General features: G+C 42.6%; 1 protein-coding gene across 1 annotated transcript in view; it reads right to left on the bottom strand.

Moving 5' to 3' along the window:
• The window catches only part of CEP43 (centrosomal protein 43), a 28,961-nt gene that overhangs the window by 14,495 nt on the left and 1,992 nt on the right, over positions 1–12,474 (bottom strand). The window contains exons 2-8 of the mRNA XM_024744916.1: positions 12,220–12,353; positions 11,860–11,981; positions 9,655–9,709; positions 9,087–9,175; positions 8,497–8,634; positions 3,693–3,773; positions 1,239–1,298 (exon numbers count right to left, since the gene is read on the bottom strand). Of these exons, the coding sequence (XP_024600684.1) occupies positions 1,239–1,298; positions 3,693–3,773; positions 8,497–8,634; positions 9,087–9,175; positions 9,655–9,709; positions 11,860–11,981; positions 12,220–12,353 (679 nt within the window). The remainder of the gene's footprint in view (positions 1–1,238; positions 1,299–3,692; positions 3,774–8,496; positions 8,635–9,086; positions 9,176–9,654; positions 9,710–11,859; positions 11,982–12,219; positions 12,354–12,474) is intronic.

The raw sequence follows: 12,474 nt of genomic DNA, 5'->3' as shown, positions 1-12,474 counted from the left end.
CCCGCTGCGTCCAGCACACAAAGTGAAATGTGTCCCCTAGTGGCTTTGGTTCTACGTATCAACTTCTTTCAAATGTTTTAACTTCTTTAAAACTCATGACACCAACAAGATTTTTAAAATTTAATATTACGAAATATACTTTAAAATAGTACAAGAAACTGACTTAAAACATCTATAAAAAAAATGCTAGCTTATACGCTTAATTATTTTTCTTAAGGTCTGTCTCACGTCTCCAATTTGACCATAAACTGCTTAAGTGAGGACCCATGTTAAATCTGTCTTGCCCCCAGCACTTAACAAAGACTTTCACTATGTAAATGTTCAAACACACTCGAATACATTTAAAAACATCTTCTCATGTAGCAGTGCATAAAGAATAGTGTGAACATATATAGTAACAGGAACTTACCACTGAGACCACTAGAACTAAAGCCAGCTAACACAGCAAACACAATTTCTCAAAAGCCTTTAATTTTGGAAGCCCTCAACTTAGTGAAAAAATCTACACATAAACCTACAGGCTCAACAAGGACTAGCGATATTCTCACAATTGAACGTTAAATAACTTGATCTTATTCTAAATAAGTGTAAGAACTATACAGATAATTAATGCTTCTGAGAACTCCAATACTTAAATTTTATAAGCAGCTCATCTACTAGCTTAGTCGAATTCTCAGATCTCTTGGGAAGGAGAAAAAGCAGCCAAGGCGGTGACACAGCGGCACCCCCATGAGTCTGCTGTGGGGCAGCGCTCAGAAAGTCTAACACGTGCAGGGGCTGACGAGCTGCTCAACACAAACAGAAGTGTCTTGAAGGAAACCAGGGCTGGCCTTTACTCATCGACTGGAACTTATCCAAAAAGTAGTCTGATGTTCTAGTTACCTCAGATAAAAATCATAATGTTAAGAATACATAGGTGACCATCCATTCAAGAGGAAAGTAAGTATCTTCAACTTGTTTTTGTTGCCAAAAAAACAAGGAATTCTCAAAGCAAAACCGAGGGCAGAGTTTTAAAATACAGCACTATGATTTTCACCTGGATAAAAACTGAAAGTCAGACTACCTTTTCTTTTACGTCACCATGACTTTGGCATGTTCTGATCACAGATAAAAGAAAGTGACATTTCGAAGGAAAACGTAACCCTAGGCCAGTGGGAACTCAGCGCCCGAGGAGGCCCGCATGAGGCCGGTGGTCGGCCCGGCCCAGGCCGCTCTCCTCCTCGGCCGCCCCGCGTTACCTTGGCACCAGACTTCCGCCTGCTTGGCTTCTTCTTACCTTGTCCTTTATACCTTGGTATCTGAGCATGAGAATAAAATGACATTTTACCACAAAGTATAAATCTTTAAAAATAAACTAATTCATACCAAACCAATACAGATTCCTATTAGAAAATTTCTTAAAAATGGAAAATCTAACTAATATGCTTCATTTTGAAATCCACTGTTTTAGTCTCTTCTTCACACTCTTCCTAAAGTGGTTCAGCTCACGTTTAATTTCTCCCTCCGACAGTCACGGGGTTCAACGTAGGGACCAGAGCCCCTGCTCAGCTCCCGTGGGTGGGGACTCACTCCTGTCCCGCTCCGTCCAGCAGCGCGCTAAGAAAGCCAGCCTGCATGCCTCGGCAGCTTCCTCTGAGGCCCGCCCTGGCCTCACCTCTCCTTCCCCGGGAGGACACAAAGCGCGCTTCTAAGGGCCGGGCTGGACCCTGTGCTTGGCCCCAACTTCCCGGAACTCTTAGTGCTCTCCAGACCGATGAGACGCCCTGTAGGCCCTTCGTAGAGCCCCCAAACCACTCAAAGACCTCAGAGAGAGAAGAAAGCGGGCAAGAAAAGGGTGGGGCAAGGGCGGGAATCCCAAATCCAGACCCTGTAGGATGACAGGGGAACTGCGGTCTAACTGTCAAAAGAATGCCTTGTCTTAAAACAGACCCCATCCAGCCCCACTAGAGACGGGCCACGGTGATCGGAAGTGCTCACCGCGCCCGCGGGCCGATGATGCGACTGAGAGCCCAGGCAAGGCTGAAAACTATCGGAAGGTGGCAGAAGCAGGGACCACCTGGAGACACCTTAAAAATCACCATCACTTCTCTGTATTTAGAGCAACATTTCCTGACTTAAAACTTAAGATTCCCTTGATAATTCTCATGATAGAGCTTAAAACTCTTTTTATGTAGAGAGCATACGGATATGTAAAACAGACATTAACATTTTATCTTGAAGACACACAATATGTGGAAAATTAGTACTGCCAATATGCTTTAGAAAATAATACGCTAAAAAGAGAACTTCCAAATAACTCAATACTATAGGTATTAATACGTATTTTGGAATATGGTTAATTTTAATCGCTCTAAAGCCAGATATTTTCACAGAAAGCAAACCTTTCTTTTTACTAAGGCTCTTATATCTGGCACTTAATTTGAAGTGAATTTTAGATTCACTCACGACCTTGTTCTCCCTGTACAGCAGGTTCCAGCCTCCAATGAGCATCACGGGAAAATGCTTCCACGACCAACCGACCCTATTAGGAAAGGCTAACTAGGCCTCGGGAAAAAGAACAGCTACCAGCAGCATGAGAGCCTCGTTCCCAAGGCACAGCACTCCTCTGATTTCTAAATCTAAAAAATAAAAAGGAGCAACAAAATCAAAGAACCAGCAATAAACAGCAACAGGAACCATTCACTGGTGTCTACGCCCAGGCATCTGGAAAAGCAAGGAACCTAGCAGCACAACTGCTGCCCTCCAGACGTTCACCTAATTTAAAAAGACACAACTTGTATCTACGAATAACACAGCACCAGGAGCCACCTTGGGGATGTACTCCACAGCACCTCTCCAAACAAAGTCAGAGGAAGTCACACAACACAATCAGACCCAAGCCCGCCCTGGGGTAAGATGGGCTGGTTCATCCACCGTGCTGTGTTCAGCCAGGCCAGGCCACCACCTTTCTATCCATTCCTCCTATTACAGAGAGCCTTGATTTTAAATTCAAGTGTTCCACACAATTGTTTTCTCCGTTAATCCAAATCCCTGAAATCAGAAGGCCTTAACTTTAACAGCTCATACAAATATAACCAGAGTGCACAGACTTTTTATAAATCCTTAAAATATCTCATTAGTATAAAAAAATCATAGTCATTTACAATTCCAAGTCTACAGTATTCAACACAACAATTCTATATGCTGGAGCCTGGTATTCTCAAATTACAGCAATTTATAAGTGAAAAGTAAATTTCCTTGTTAATTGAAGGACAAAACGCTCAAAGTACCAAATGAATCCAAATATCCTACAATTCTGTTATTTAACACCATATTTCTTTCTACGATACAATATTCAAAACAATATCAAAGCAAAAGAATTTTCAAAAGTTAAAAAAAAATTTTTTTTAGTAAATTCAGTATTTTAAAAATGGAAAGTATAGTACTGAGATCAAAATCTCACGTGGCTCAACATATAAATTGTTGATAAAAAAATTTAAGAGCATATTTACATGGCATTTTAAAAAACCTATTGTCTTGCATAATGGTCCCAAAGGAGCTTATTCAAGTTTTAGAAGACTCTCTAAATAAATCAATAAATAAACATTAAAATATATACTTCATCAAAGACAAAAAAGCACGTCAACAACAACAAAACTGGTAACAAGAGTAGAGACAGAAAGCAGAGCCCCGTGGAGCCTCGGCCCACTCACCTTACTGGGAAGAGTGTGTGCACTTGTTTTTCCTTCTGGTGACTTTGGTGGAGAATGTACATCAGATAGATCTAGTGCACCCTGTAATGTTTCACAGTTTAAAATTAAAACATTTAAAAATAAAGCATGAACATACCAATTATACCTCAACAGAATATCGGCATTTAAAACCACTATACAATATTGGCACTTTTATTTCTTCCTATTAATATAAATATCCTCATTAGATTTTCTTCAAATTTTACCAAAACACAAAGCAAACAGATTTGTGATTCTAATTACCTGCTAAGTATTTCACCCAAACACCTTGAACAGGCTATACTCAGGCCACATTTAAACATGCCCCCAAGCTTCCTTTCCAGAGTTATTTAACTTTGCTTCTCACTTTGCTTTCTTCTCACTTTGCTTTCCCAACTCGCCACACTAACACTGTCCGGCGATTCTCAAAGATCTACTCTTTCTACCTTCCCTTGACTTGTTCAAAAAAAAAAAAAAACAACTAGCAACTCTCATAAAAACAGGAGTACATTCCAAAAGTGGCTCCTGGTGCTGCGTTATTCATAGATATAAGCGACTCTCATAAAAACAGGTAACTGAGTGGGGGGGGTGGGATGAACTGGGAGATTAGGATTGACATGTACACACTAATACGTATAAAATGGATAACTAATATGAACCTGCTGTCTAAAAGAAATAATAATAAAATTAAATTTAAAAAACAAAACAGGTAACTATTACAACTATGCGGGATGAGGCACTAAATTACAGGGGCTGCCAAGAGGGAGTAAGTAAAAACAAGAGAAAACGTCCCCGAAGTCAGAGTCAAGAGAACATGGATGGTGGGGCTTCCCTGGTGGTGCAGTGGGTAAGAATCTGCCTGCCAATGCAGGGGACACGGGTTCGAGCCCCGGTCCAGGAAGATCCCACATGCTGCGGAGCAACTAAGCCCGTGAGCCACAACTACTAAGCCTGCGCTCTAGAGCCCGCAAGCCACAACTACTGAAGCCTGTGTGCCTAGAGCCCGTGCGCCGCAACAAAAGAAGCCTCCACAATGAGAAGCCCGCGAACCGCAACAAAGAATATCCCCCACTCGCTGCAAGTAGAGAAAGCCTGCATGCAGCAAAGAAGACCCAACACACGCAATAAATAAATTTACTAAAAAAAAAAAAAAAAAGAGAACATGGATGGTAACATTGCACAGCTAGGTATGGGAGAGGATGTACCATTTCAGGTGCAGAATAGATGAGAAAAGGGGGAAGGCAAGAAAGCAAAAGCCACTTCACAGGTAAGCTCCACCTGGCCTAAGCACAAGGATGCACGTTTCAAAAAAAGGCATAAGGCTAGAGAGCAGGTGGGTGCCACGTCACGCAGGATTTTCAAGCTGAGGAACCTGGAGATTATTCAGTCGCCATTACATAGTCACTGTAATGTTTAAAGAGGAAAGAAATAGAGAAAGAGCTGAATTAATTCAGCAATCGTGAATAAAAAAGACTGAAAAGGTGTGGGCATAGCAACCTGGTTTCTAAGGGGGGTTAAAATGCGCTTTTGGTAAAAGCTTCACTGGGTTCAGTGGGCTAATCTACATCTAGTTTTCTTTTCCAGCATCACAAGTCCAAAGTCCATTACCTTCCACACTCCCACAGACCAACCTGACCTAAAGGCACACATTTAACCAGGTACCTAGAACAGTCACGACGTTGTCTACATCCAAGAAACAGTATCTTTATGTAAAAGTAATGGTTGTAAAGGAAATCAGACCACTAATCTACATCTAGTTTTCTTTTCCAGCATCACAAGTCCAAAGTCCATTACCTTCCACACTCCCACAGACCAACCTGACCTAAAGGCACACATTTAACCAGGTACCTAGAACAGTCACGACGTTGTCTACATCCAAGAAACAGTATCTTTATGTAAAAGTAATGGTTGTAAAGGAAATCAGACCACTAATCTACATCTAGTTTTCTTTTCCAGCATCACAAGTCCAAAGTCCATTACCTTCCACACTCCCACAGACCAACCTGACCTAAAGGCACACATTTAACCAGGTACCTAGAACAGTCACGACGTTGTCTACATCCAAGAAACAGTATCTTTATGTAAAAGTAATGGTTGTAAAGGAAATCAGACCACTAATCTACATCTAGTTTTCTTTTCCAGCATCACAAGTCCAAAGTCCATTACCTTCCACACTCCCACAGACCAACCTGACCTAAAGGCACACATTTAACCAGGTACCTAGAACAGTCACGACGTTGTCTACATCCAAGAAACAGTATCTTTATGTAAAAGTAATGGTTGTAAAGGAAATCAGACCACTAATCTACATCTAGTTTTCTTTTCCAGCATCACAAGTCCAAAGTCCATTACCTTCCACACTCCCACAGACCAACCTGACCTAAAGGCACACATTTAACCAGGTACCTAGAACAGTCACGACGTTGTCTACATCCAAGAAACAGTATCTTTATGTAAAAGTAATGGTTGTAAAGGAAATCAGACCACTAATCTACATCTAGTTTTCTTTTCCAGCATCACAAGTCCAAAGTCCATTACCTTCCACACTCCCACAGACCAACCTGACCTAAAGGCACACATTTAACCAGGTACCTAGAACAGTCACGACGTTGTCTACATCCAAGAAACAGTATCTTTATGTAAAAGTAATGGTTGTAAAGGAAATCAGACCACTAATCTACATCTAGTTTTCTTTTCCAGCATCACAAGTCCAAAGTCCATTACCTTCCACACTCCCACAGACCAACCTGACCTAAAGGCACACATTTAACCAGGTACCTAGAACAGTCACGACGTTGTCTACATCCAAGAAACAGTATCTTTATGTAAAAGTAATGGTTGTAAAGGAAATCAGACCACTAATCTACATCTAGTTTTCTTTTCCAGCATCACAAGTCCAAAGTCCATTACCTTCCACACTCCCACAGACCAACCTGACCTAAAGGCACACATTTAACCAGGTACCTAGAACAGTCACGACGTTGTCTACATCCAAGAAACAGTATCTTTATGTAAAAGTAATGGTTGTAAAGGAAATCAGACCACTAATCTACATCTAGTTTTCTTTTCCAGCATCACAAGTCCAAAGTCCATTACCTTCCACACTCCCACAGACCAACCTGACCTAAAGGCACACATTTAACCAGGTACCTAGAACAGTCACGACGTTGTCTACATCCAAGAAACAGTATCTTTATGTAAAAGTAATGGTTGTAAAGGAAATCAGACCACTAATCTACATCTAGTTTTCTTTTCCAGCATCACAAGTCCAAAGTCCATTACCTTCCACACTCCCACAGACCAACCTGACCTAAAGGCACACATTTAACCAGGTACCTAGAACAGTCACGACGTTGTCTACATCCAAGAAACAGTATCTTTATGTAAAAGTAATGGTTGTAAAGGAAATCAGACCACTAATCTACATCTAGTTTTCTTTTCCAGCATCACAAGTCCAAAGTCCATTACCTTCCACACTCCCACAGACCAACCTGACCTAAAGGCACACATTTAACCAGGTACCTAGAACAGTCACGACGTTGTCTACATCCAAGAAACAGTATCTTTATGTAAAAGTAATGGTTGTAAAGGAAATCAGACCACTAATCTACATCTAGTTTTCTTTTCCAGCATCACAAGTCCAAAGTCCATTACCTTCCACACTCCCACAGACCAACCTGACCTAAAGGCACACATTTAACCAGGTACCTAGAACAGTCACGACGTTGTCTACATCCAAGAAACAGTATCTTTATGTAAAAGTAATGGTTGTAAAGGAAATCAGACCACTAATCTACATCTAGTTTTCTTTTCCAGCATCACAAGTCCAAAGTCCATTACCTTCCACACTCCCACAGACCAACCTGACCTAAAGGCACACATTTAACCAGGTACCTAGAACAGTCACGACGTTGTCTACATCCAAGAAACAGTATCTTTATGTAAAAGTAATGGTTGTAAAGGAAATCAGACCACTAATCTACATCTAGTTTTCTTTTCCAGCATCACAAGTCCAAAGTCCATTACCTTCCACACTCCCACAGACCAACCTGACCTAAAGGCACACATTTAACCAGGTACCTAGAACAGTCACGACGTTGTCTACATCCAAGAAACAGTATCTTTATGTAAAAGTAATGGTTGTAAAGGAAATCAGACCACTAATCTCATTAGCACGATTTCTAAAAAGAAAGGATAAGAAAGACAATGGCTAATCAAAAAAACCAAGTATGAAAATGTTTAGAAACTGCAAAATCAACAGCTTAAAGTTTTATGCCTAGTTTAAAAAAGGCTTTAAGTTCAAAAAATTGTTAACTAATCTATAATTCAGCCTTTCTACGTTTAAAAATAGTAGTAAAAGTAACAACCAACAACTGAGTGTTCTCAGCATTTCACGTGCACTAACTCACGCGTGGACTAACTCATGCTTTTAAGCCCCATGACGCCCGCAACGAAGGCTACCATCCCATCTACAAAGGAGGACCAAGGCCGGAGGCTAGTTAGTGGAGGAGCTGGGATTGGCTCCACACAGCCCAGCCCCTGAACTCCTTGATCTGAGCATCGCTCCCCAGGACAGGTGCGGCAGCAGCCTCAGAGCTACCGCATCTCCAATTTTCATCAAAACGTGCATTTATACAATCTCTGAGTACGTCTTCTTTTGTTTTGAAGGAATAACCTCTTTTTATTTAAACCCGACTCATTACGTAGGCACTAATCTGCGTGGCCGCACTGGACAGGCAACGACTGGAAAACAGAAACAGGTAACAAAGGGCAGGACTGTACTTACTTCCCCACTGGTTGGCCCTTTTTCTTTCTGTTGACAGCGTCTGATCACTTCTAATAATAAGGGTCCACCCACCGTACCTTCTGCTTCAATAATTCCTAAATCTCGGGCTAAATTCTCTCGACCTTCGAGACCTTGAAACTGGGAAAGAAATAAGATATAAAGAAGTATAAATGCACCAAAATATAGAAAAGTTATTTTCAGAGATTAAAGAAAAATATTTTCAGAACTTAAAGACATCTCTAAACTCAAAGAGGCCATTTTTCTAAGGAATGAAACATCCATTTTTAAGAATTATATATTTCTTTTACCAAGTCTCTGCATTCAAAGTCTCCATTACCAGGTATAGGCTTAGAGCAGAACAAGTTAACTCTATAACAACACTTCTGTCAAGTTATGTGAAGCAGGGACACTGATGCCAGCTATCTGACAGTTCAGATGGCTTTTGAGAAAAAGATAATCAACTATAAAATATAATCTTTATGCAAGATTAAACTAATTAAGTTGTCAAATTTTGTTAACTTTCAGCTTGTAATGAACCCATCTGTATCAAAGGCAGTTTCAGAGACAGACGTAAAAAGCATCATTCTTACTGTGCTAGTTTCAGGTTGAAAAACAGCCAAGGTAAAATCAAGATTGAAAAACTGAAGAAATTCGGCAACGAGACTAGCCACCAGCCGGCCTGCAAAGAGCAAAAGAGAAGGTAGGAGAGGGTCTTTAGGAACCCGAGGCCTCCTCACTGACACTGGAAGTAAGAGAACTACAGTAAAGGGAGAAAAGAAGTTTCTCAATGTTTCAAAGTGCAAATTTCTTCTCTTGAATAATACAATGAAGTGATGAACATCTCAGTTCCGCCATTTCCGCATTAGGACCATTGGTCTGGAACTATCAGTAACACAATGTGACATTTCATAAATGGATGAGTGTTTTGCTTTTCACAGGAAAATCAGCTTTTTACAATAAAATTGGCTGTAACCAACAATTTCCCATGACCACTGATATTTAATGGCAAATCAGTTGTACAATAATATACAATTTAAAATGAGAACCTAGAAGAATCAGATACTTCAAAAACTAATCTGAAATTCCTCATTTCTCCCAAATGGAGTCAAGATTTGAAAATTCAGAGACAGACAAAATAAACAACAACAAACATCTTACCATCTTTCGTATTTAAAAACTTTTTCAGGCTCTCATTGACTAAAGGAGTTTTGTTCTGTTAAAAAATGAAACATTTTAAGTGTTATACATTTATCCCCAAACGACTACAAAATGTAGACTAAAGTTTAATTTTTTGGCAAAGATACTAAGTTAAATACTGTCACTCACAAAATGATGGCTAAACCCATTCTATAACTACTGATTACTACAGGAACTACTTTTTGCTAAGGTAAGGCCTGAGACAGGTAAGGACTGAGATATACTCAATTAGGAGATTCTTCTTGACAGCAGCAAAAGAAATTACTTAGGTGTAGTAGTGATGGATTTAAGATGTTAATGAATTAGAGGGTGCCTGGAGCACAAGGAAAGGTATAAGACAGACATAGTCTTTCAAAACTGAGGGAAAAAGTTGCAGAGGTATTAAAAAGCAGAACATGAGTCAAGGGAATCAGTTTTCTCCTTGAGAGAGATGTAAACATGTTTCCATGCTCAACAGAAGAGCCAGCAGAAAGGGAGAGGCCAAAGATTAACAGCGTATAGAAGAGGCACTGACCGTAACACCTAGAAGGTAAGACCCAGAGAAAGTGATTATTCTTGGACAAGATAGAGTCGCCTCTACTAAAGCAGGAAGGAACGAGAAACAGATGAACACAGATGCAGGGGAGCTTTTTCTGAGATGAGTGACAGATTGTGGGGGAGGACACAAAAAGTTAGGATCTGATGCTTCTATTATCTAGTGAAGCGAGAGACAAGACCGTCTGTCAACAGTGAAGGAATCAGGTGATGTAGGAGGCTAACGTGAAGGCGAAGTGGGAGCTGCTGAGCAGAGAAGAGAATCAGGGTCAGCAGCTCAGGGCCTCAGAGGCTGGAACCGCCAACCCGGGAACATGAGCAGTCCAGCGCGGGGACCGCTCGAGCGCAGACGGACACAAACGGGGAGGGGCGTTAATCGGCTCAACTAAATGACCCTTAAGATTTTTCCCCAAATCAAGTATGGCTGGAAGGCAAGGTAGTGAGGATTTTTTTTTTTTTTTGCGGTACGCGAGCCTCTCACTGTTGTGGCCTCTCCCGTTGCGGAGCACAGGCTCCGGACGCGCAGGCTCAGCGGCCATGGCTCACGGGCCCAGCCGCTCCGGGGCATGTGGGAGCTTCCCGGACCAGGGCACGAACCCGTGTCCCCTGCATCGGCAGGCGGACTCTCAACCACTGCGCCACCAGGGAAGCCCGAGGTAGTGAGGATTTTTGAGATATGGACCATGGGGTCCAGACCAGCTAAGAACAAGAGGCAGCTAAGAGAAGACATGTCTGGAAAAACACAGAAGTGAAAATCTTCATGAAGTGAAAGAGGAGCAAGGCATCTCGGTCTAAAGTGAGAAGGAGAAGAGGCTGATTTGTCACAGAGGAAGCTGAAGGCCTTGATTATGGAGTAACGCTTGCTGACGGCAGGTTCCAGGATATTTACTCAAGATGGTGGCAGGACGTGCCGTAGAGAGAAAAAACTAAATACACTTATACAGAGAGAAGTGACAGGACCTTTGACATAAGAAACACTACATGATTTTAAAATAACTGGGTGGGGCTTCCCTGGTGGCGCAGTGGTTGAGAGTCCGCCTGCCGATGCAGCGGACGCGGGTTCGTGCCCCGATCCGGGAAGATCCCACATGCCGCAGAGCGGCTGGGCCCGTGAGCCATGGCCGCTGAGCCTGCGCGTCCGGAGCCTGTGCTCCGCAGCGGGAGAGGCCACAACAGCTAGAGGCCCGCGTACTGCAAAAATAAATAAATAATAAAATGAAATAAAATAACTGGGTGACCGGATAACTTGGAGAAAAGCTGCATACGATATTCCTCCCACCTGGTGGGGATTCACAGTGCATATTAGCATATTAAAGGTTCTAAGGGGTCCCGCAGTAAACCCACTTACTGTGAAACCGTTTCTTCAGGTGTTCTGGATTTCCCCTAGGGAAAGACATCTATGAGATTTACTATTGGCCTCAGAGTTGTGGTGCCTTAACTTTCTTTACATTACTCCAAACCTCTAAAATATACATGAAAACAGAATAATCTTGACCCTCTCCCAACAGTAAAGAAGTTTAATCCTTAGTTCAAAATTGTCCCTGGCTACACACTCCTGTTTTAGAGTGGCTTTTAAGTAATTAGAAATTAAACATAAACGAATACAGTCATTAAACTTTGTAGATTTCGTACCTCTACTTTTTCTTGCTCCTCTAGCGCTAAAAACACAGCTGCTCGGAGTTCAGCCTTGAAAAAAAGCGGGGGGCAGGGGTAAAGGAACAAAAATGATCTCAGGACATTTTCAGGACAAGAAGCTCACCAGCTGAAATTTCAAAAGGCAAAAGTAAAACTAGCAAGATGATAATGCTCAGCAGGCAGGTGCAAAGAGAGACCAGAAGGCGTCCCGAGACGTCCTGACGAAGGGGCGCAAGCTCTCTGTGCCCCGTGCCCACCGTCTGTCCCTCTGGCACTGTCAGCACCCATCACTCTGGCTGCGATCCTGATTTCCGGTCCTTCGTGACGCCCATCGGTCGCGTCAAGGTTGCAAAGTACACTCCGAGAAGCAGCCCGCCACCCGCTCGTCACCGCCAGCGGGAGGGGCTCGCTGCCCAGCAGCAGAGGCCAGGGGCGGGGGAGACCCAGGGTTGGGGGAGACCCAGGGGCGGGGAGCAACTCGACCACCGGGCCTGGAACGGGACCAGAGTGGGTAGCGGGCGACTCGACCACCGGACGCCGCGGTCGGCCTCCTCCGACGAAGGCTGGCCGGGCCCCCCCCGACCCGCTCGCCGCCGCGCGGCCCGGAAGCTC

Source organism: Neophocaena asiaeorientalis, unplaced genomic scaffold, assembly GCF_003031525.2.
Source record: "Neophocaena asiaeorientalis asiaeorientalis breed wild unplaced genomic scaffold, Neophocaena_asiaeorientalis_V1.1 scaffold649, whole genome shotgun sequence".
Taxonomy (NCBI): domain Eukaryota; kingdom Metazoa; phylum Chordata; class Mammalia; order Artiodactyla; family Phocoenidae; genus Neophocaena; species Neophocaena asiaeorientalis.
This window is presented reverse-complemented; position numbering and strand designations above follow the sequence as displayed.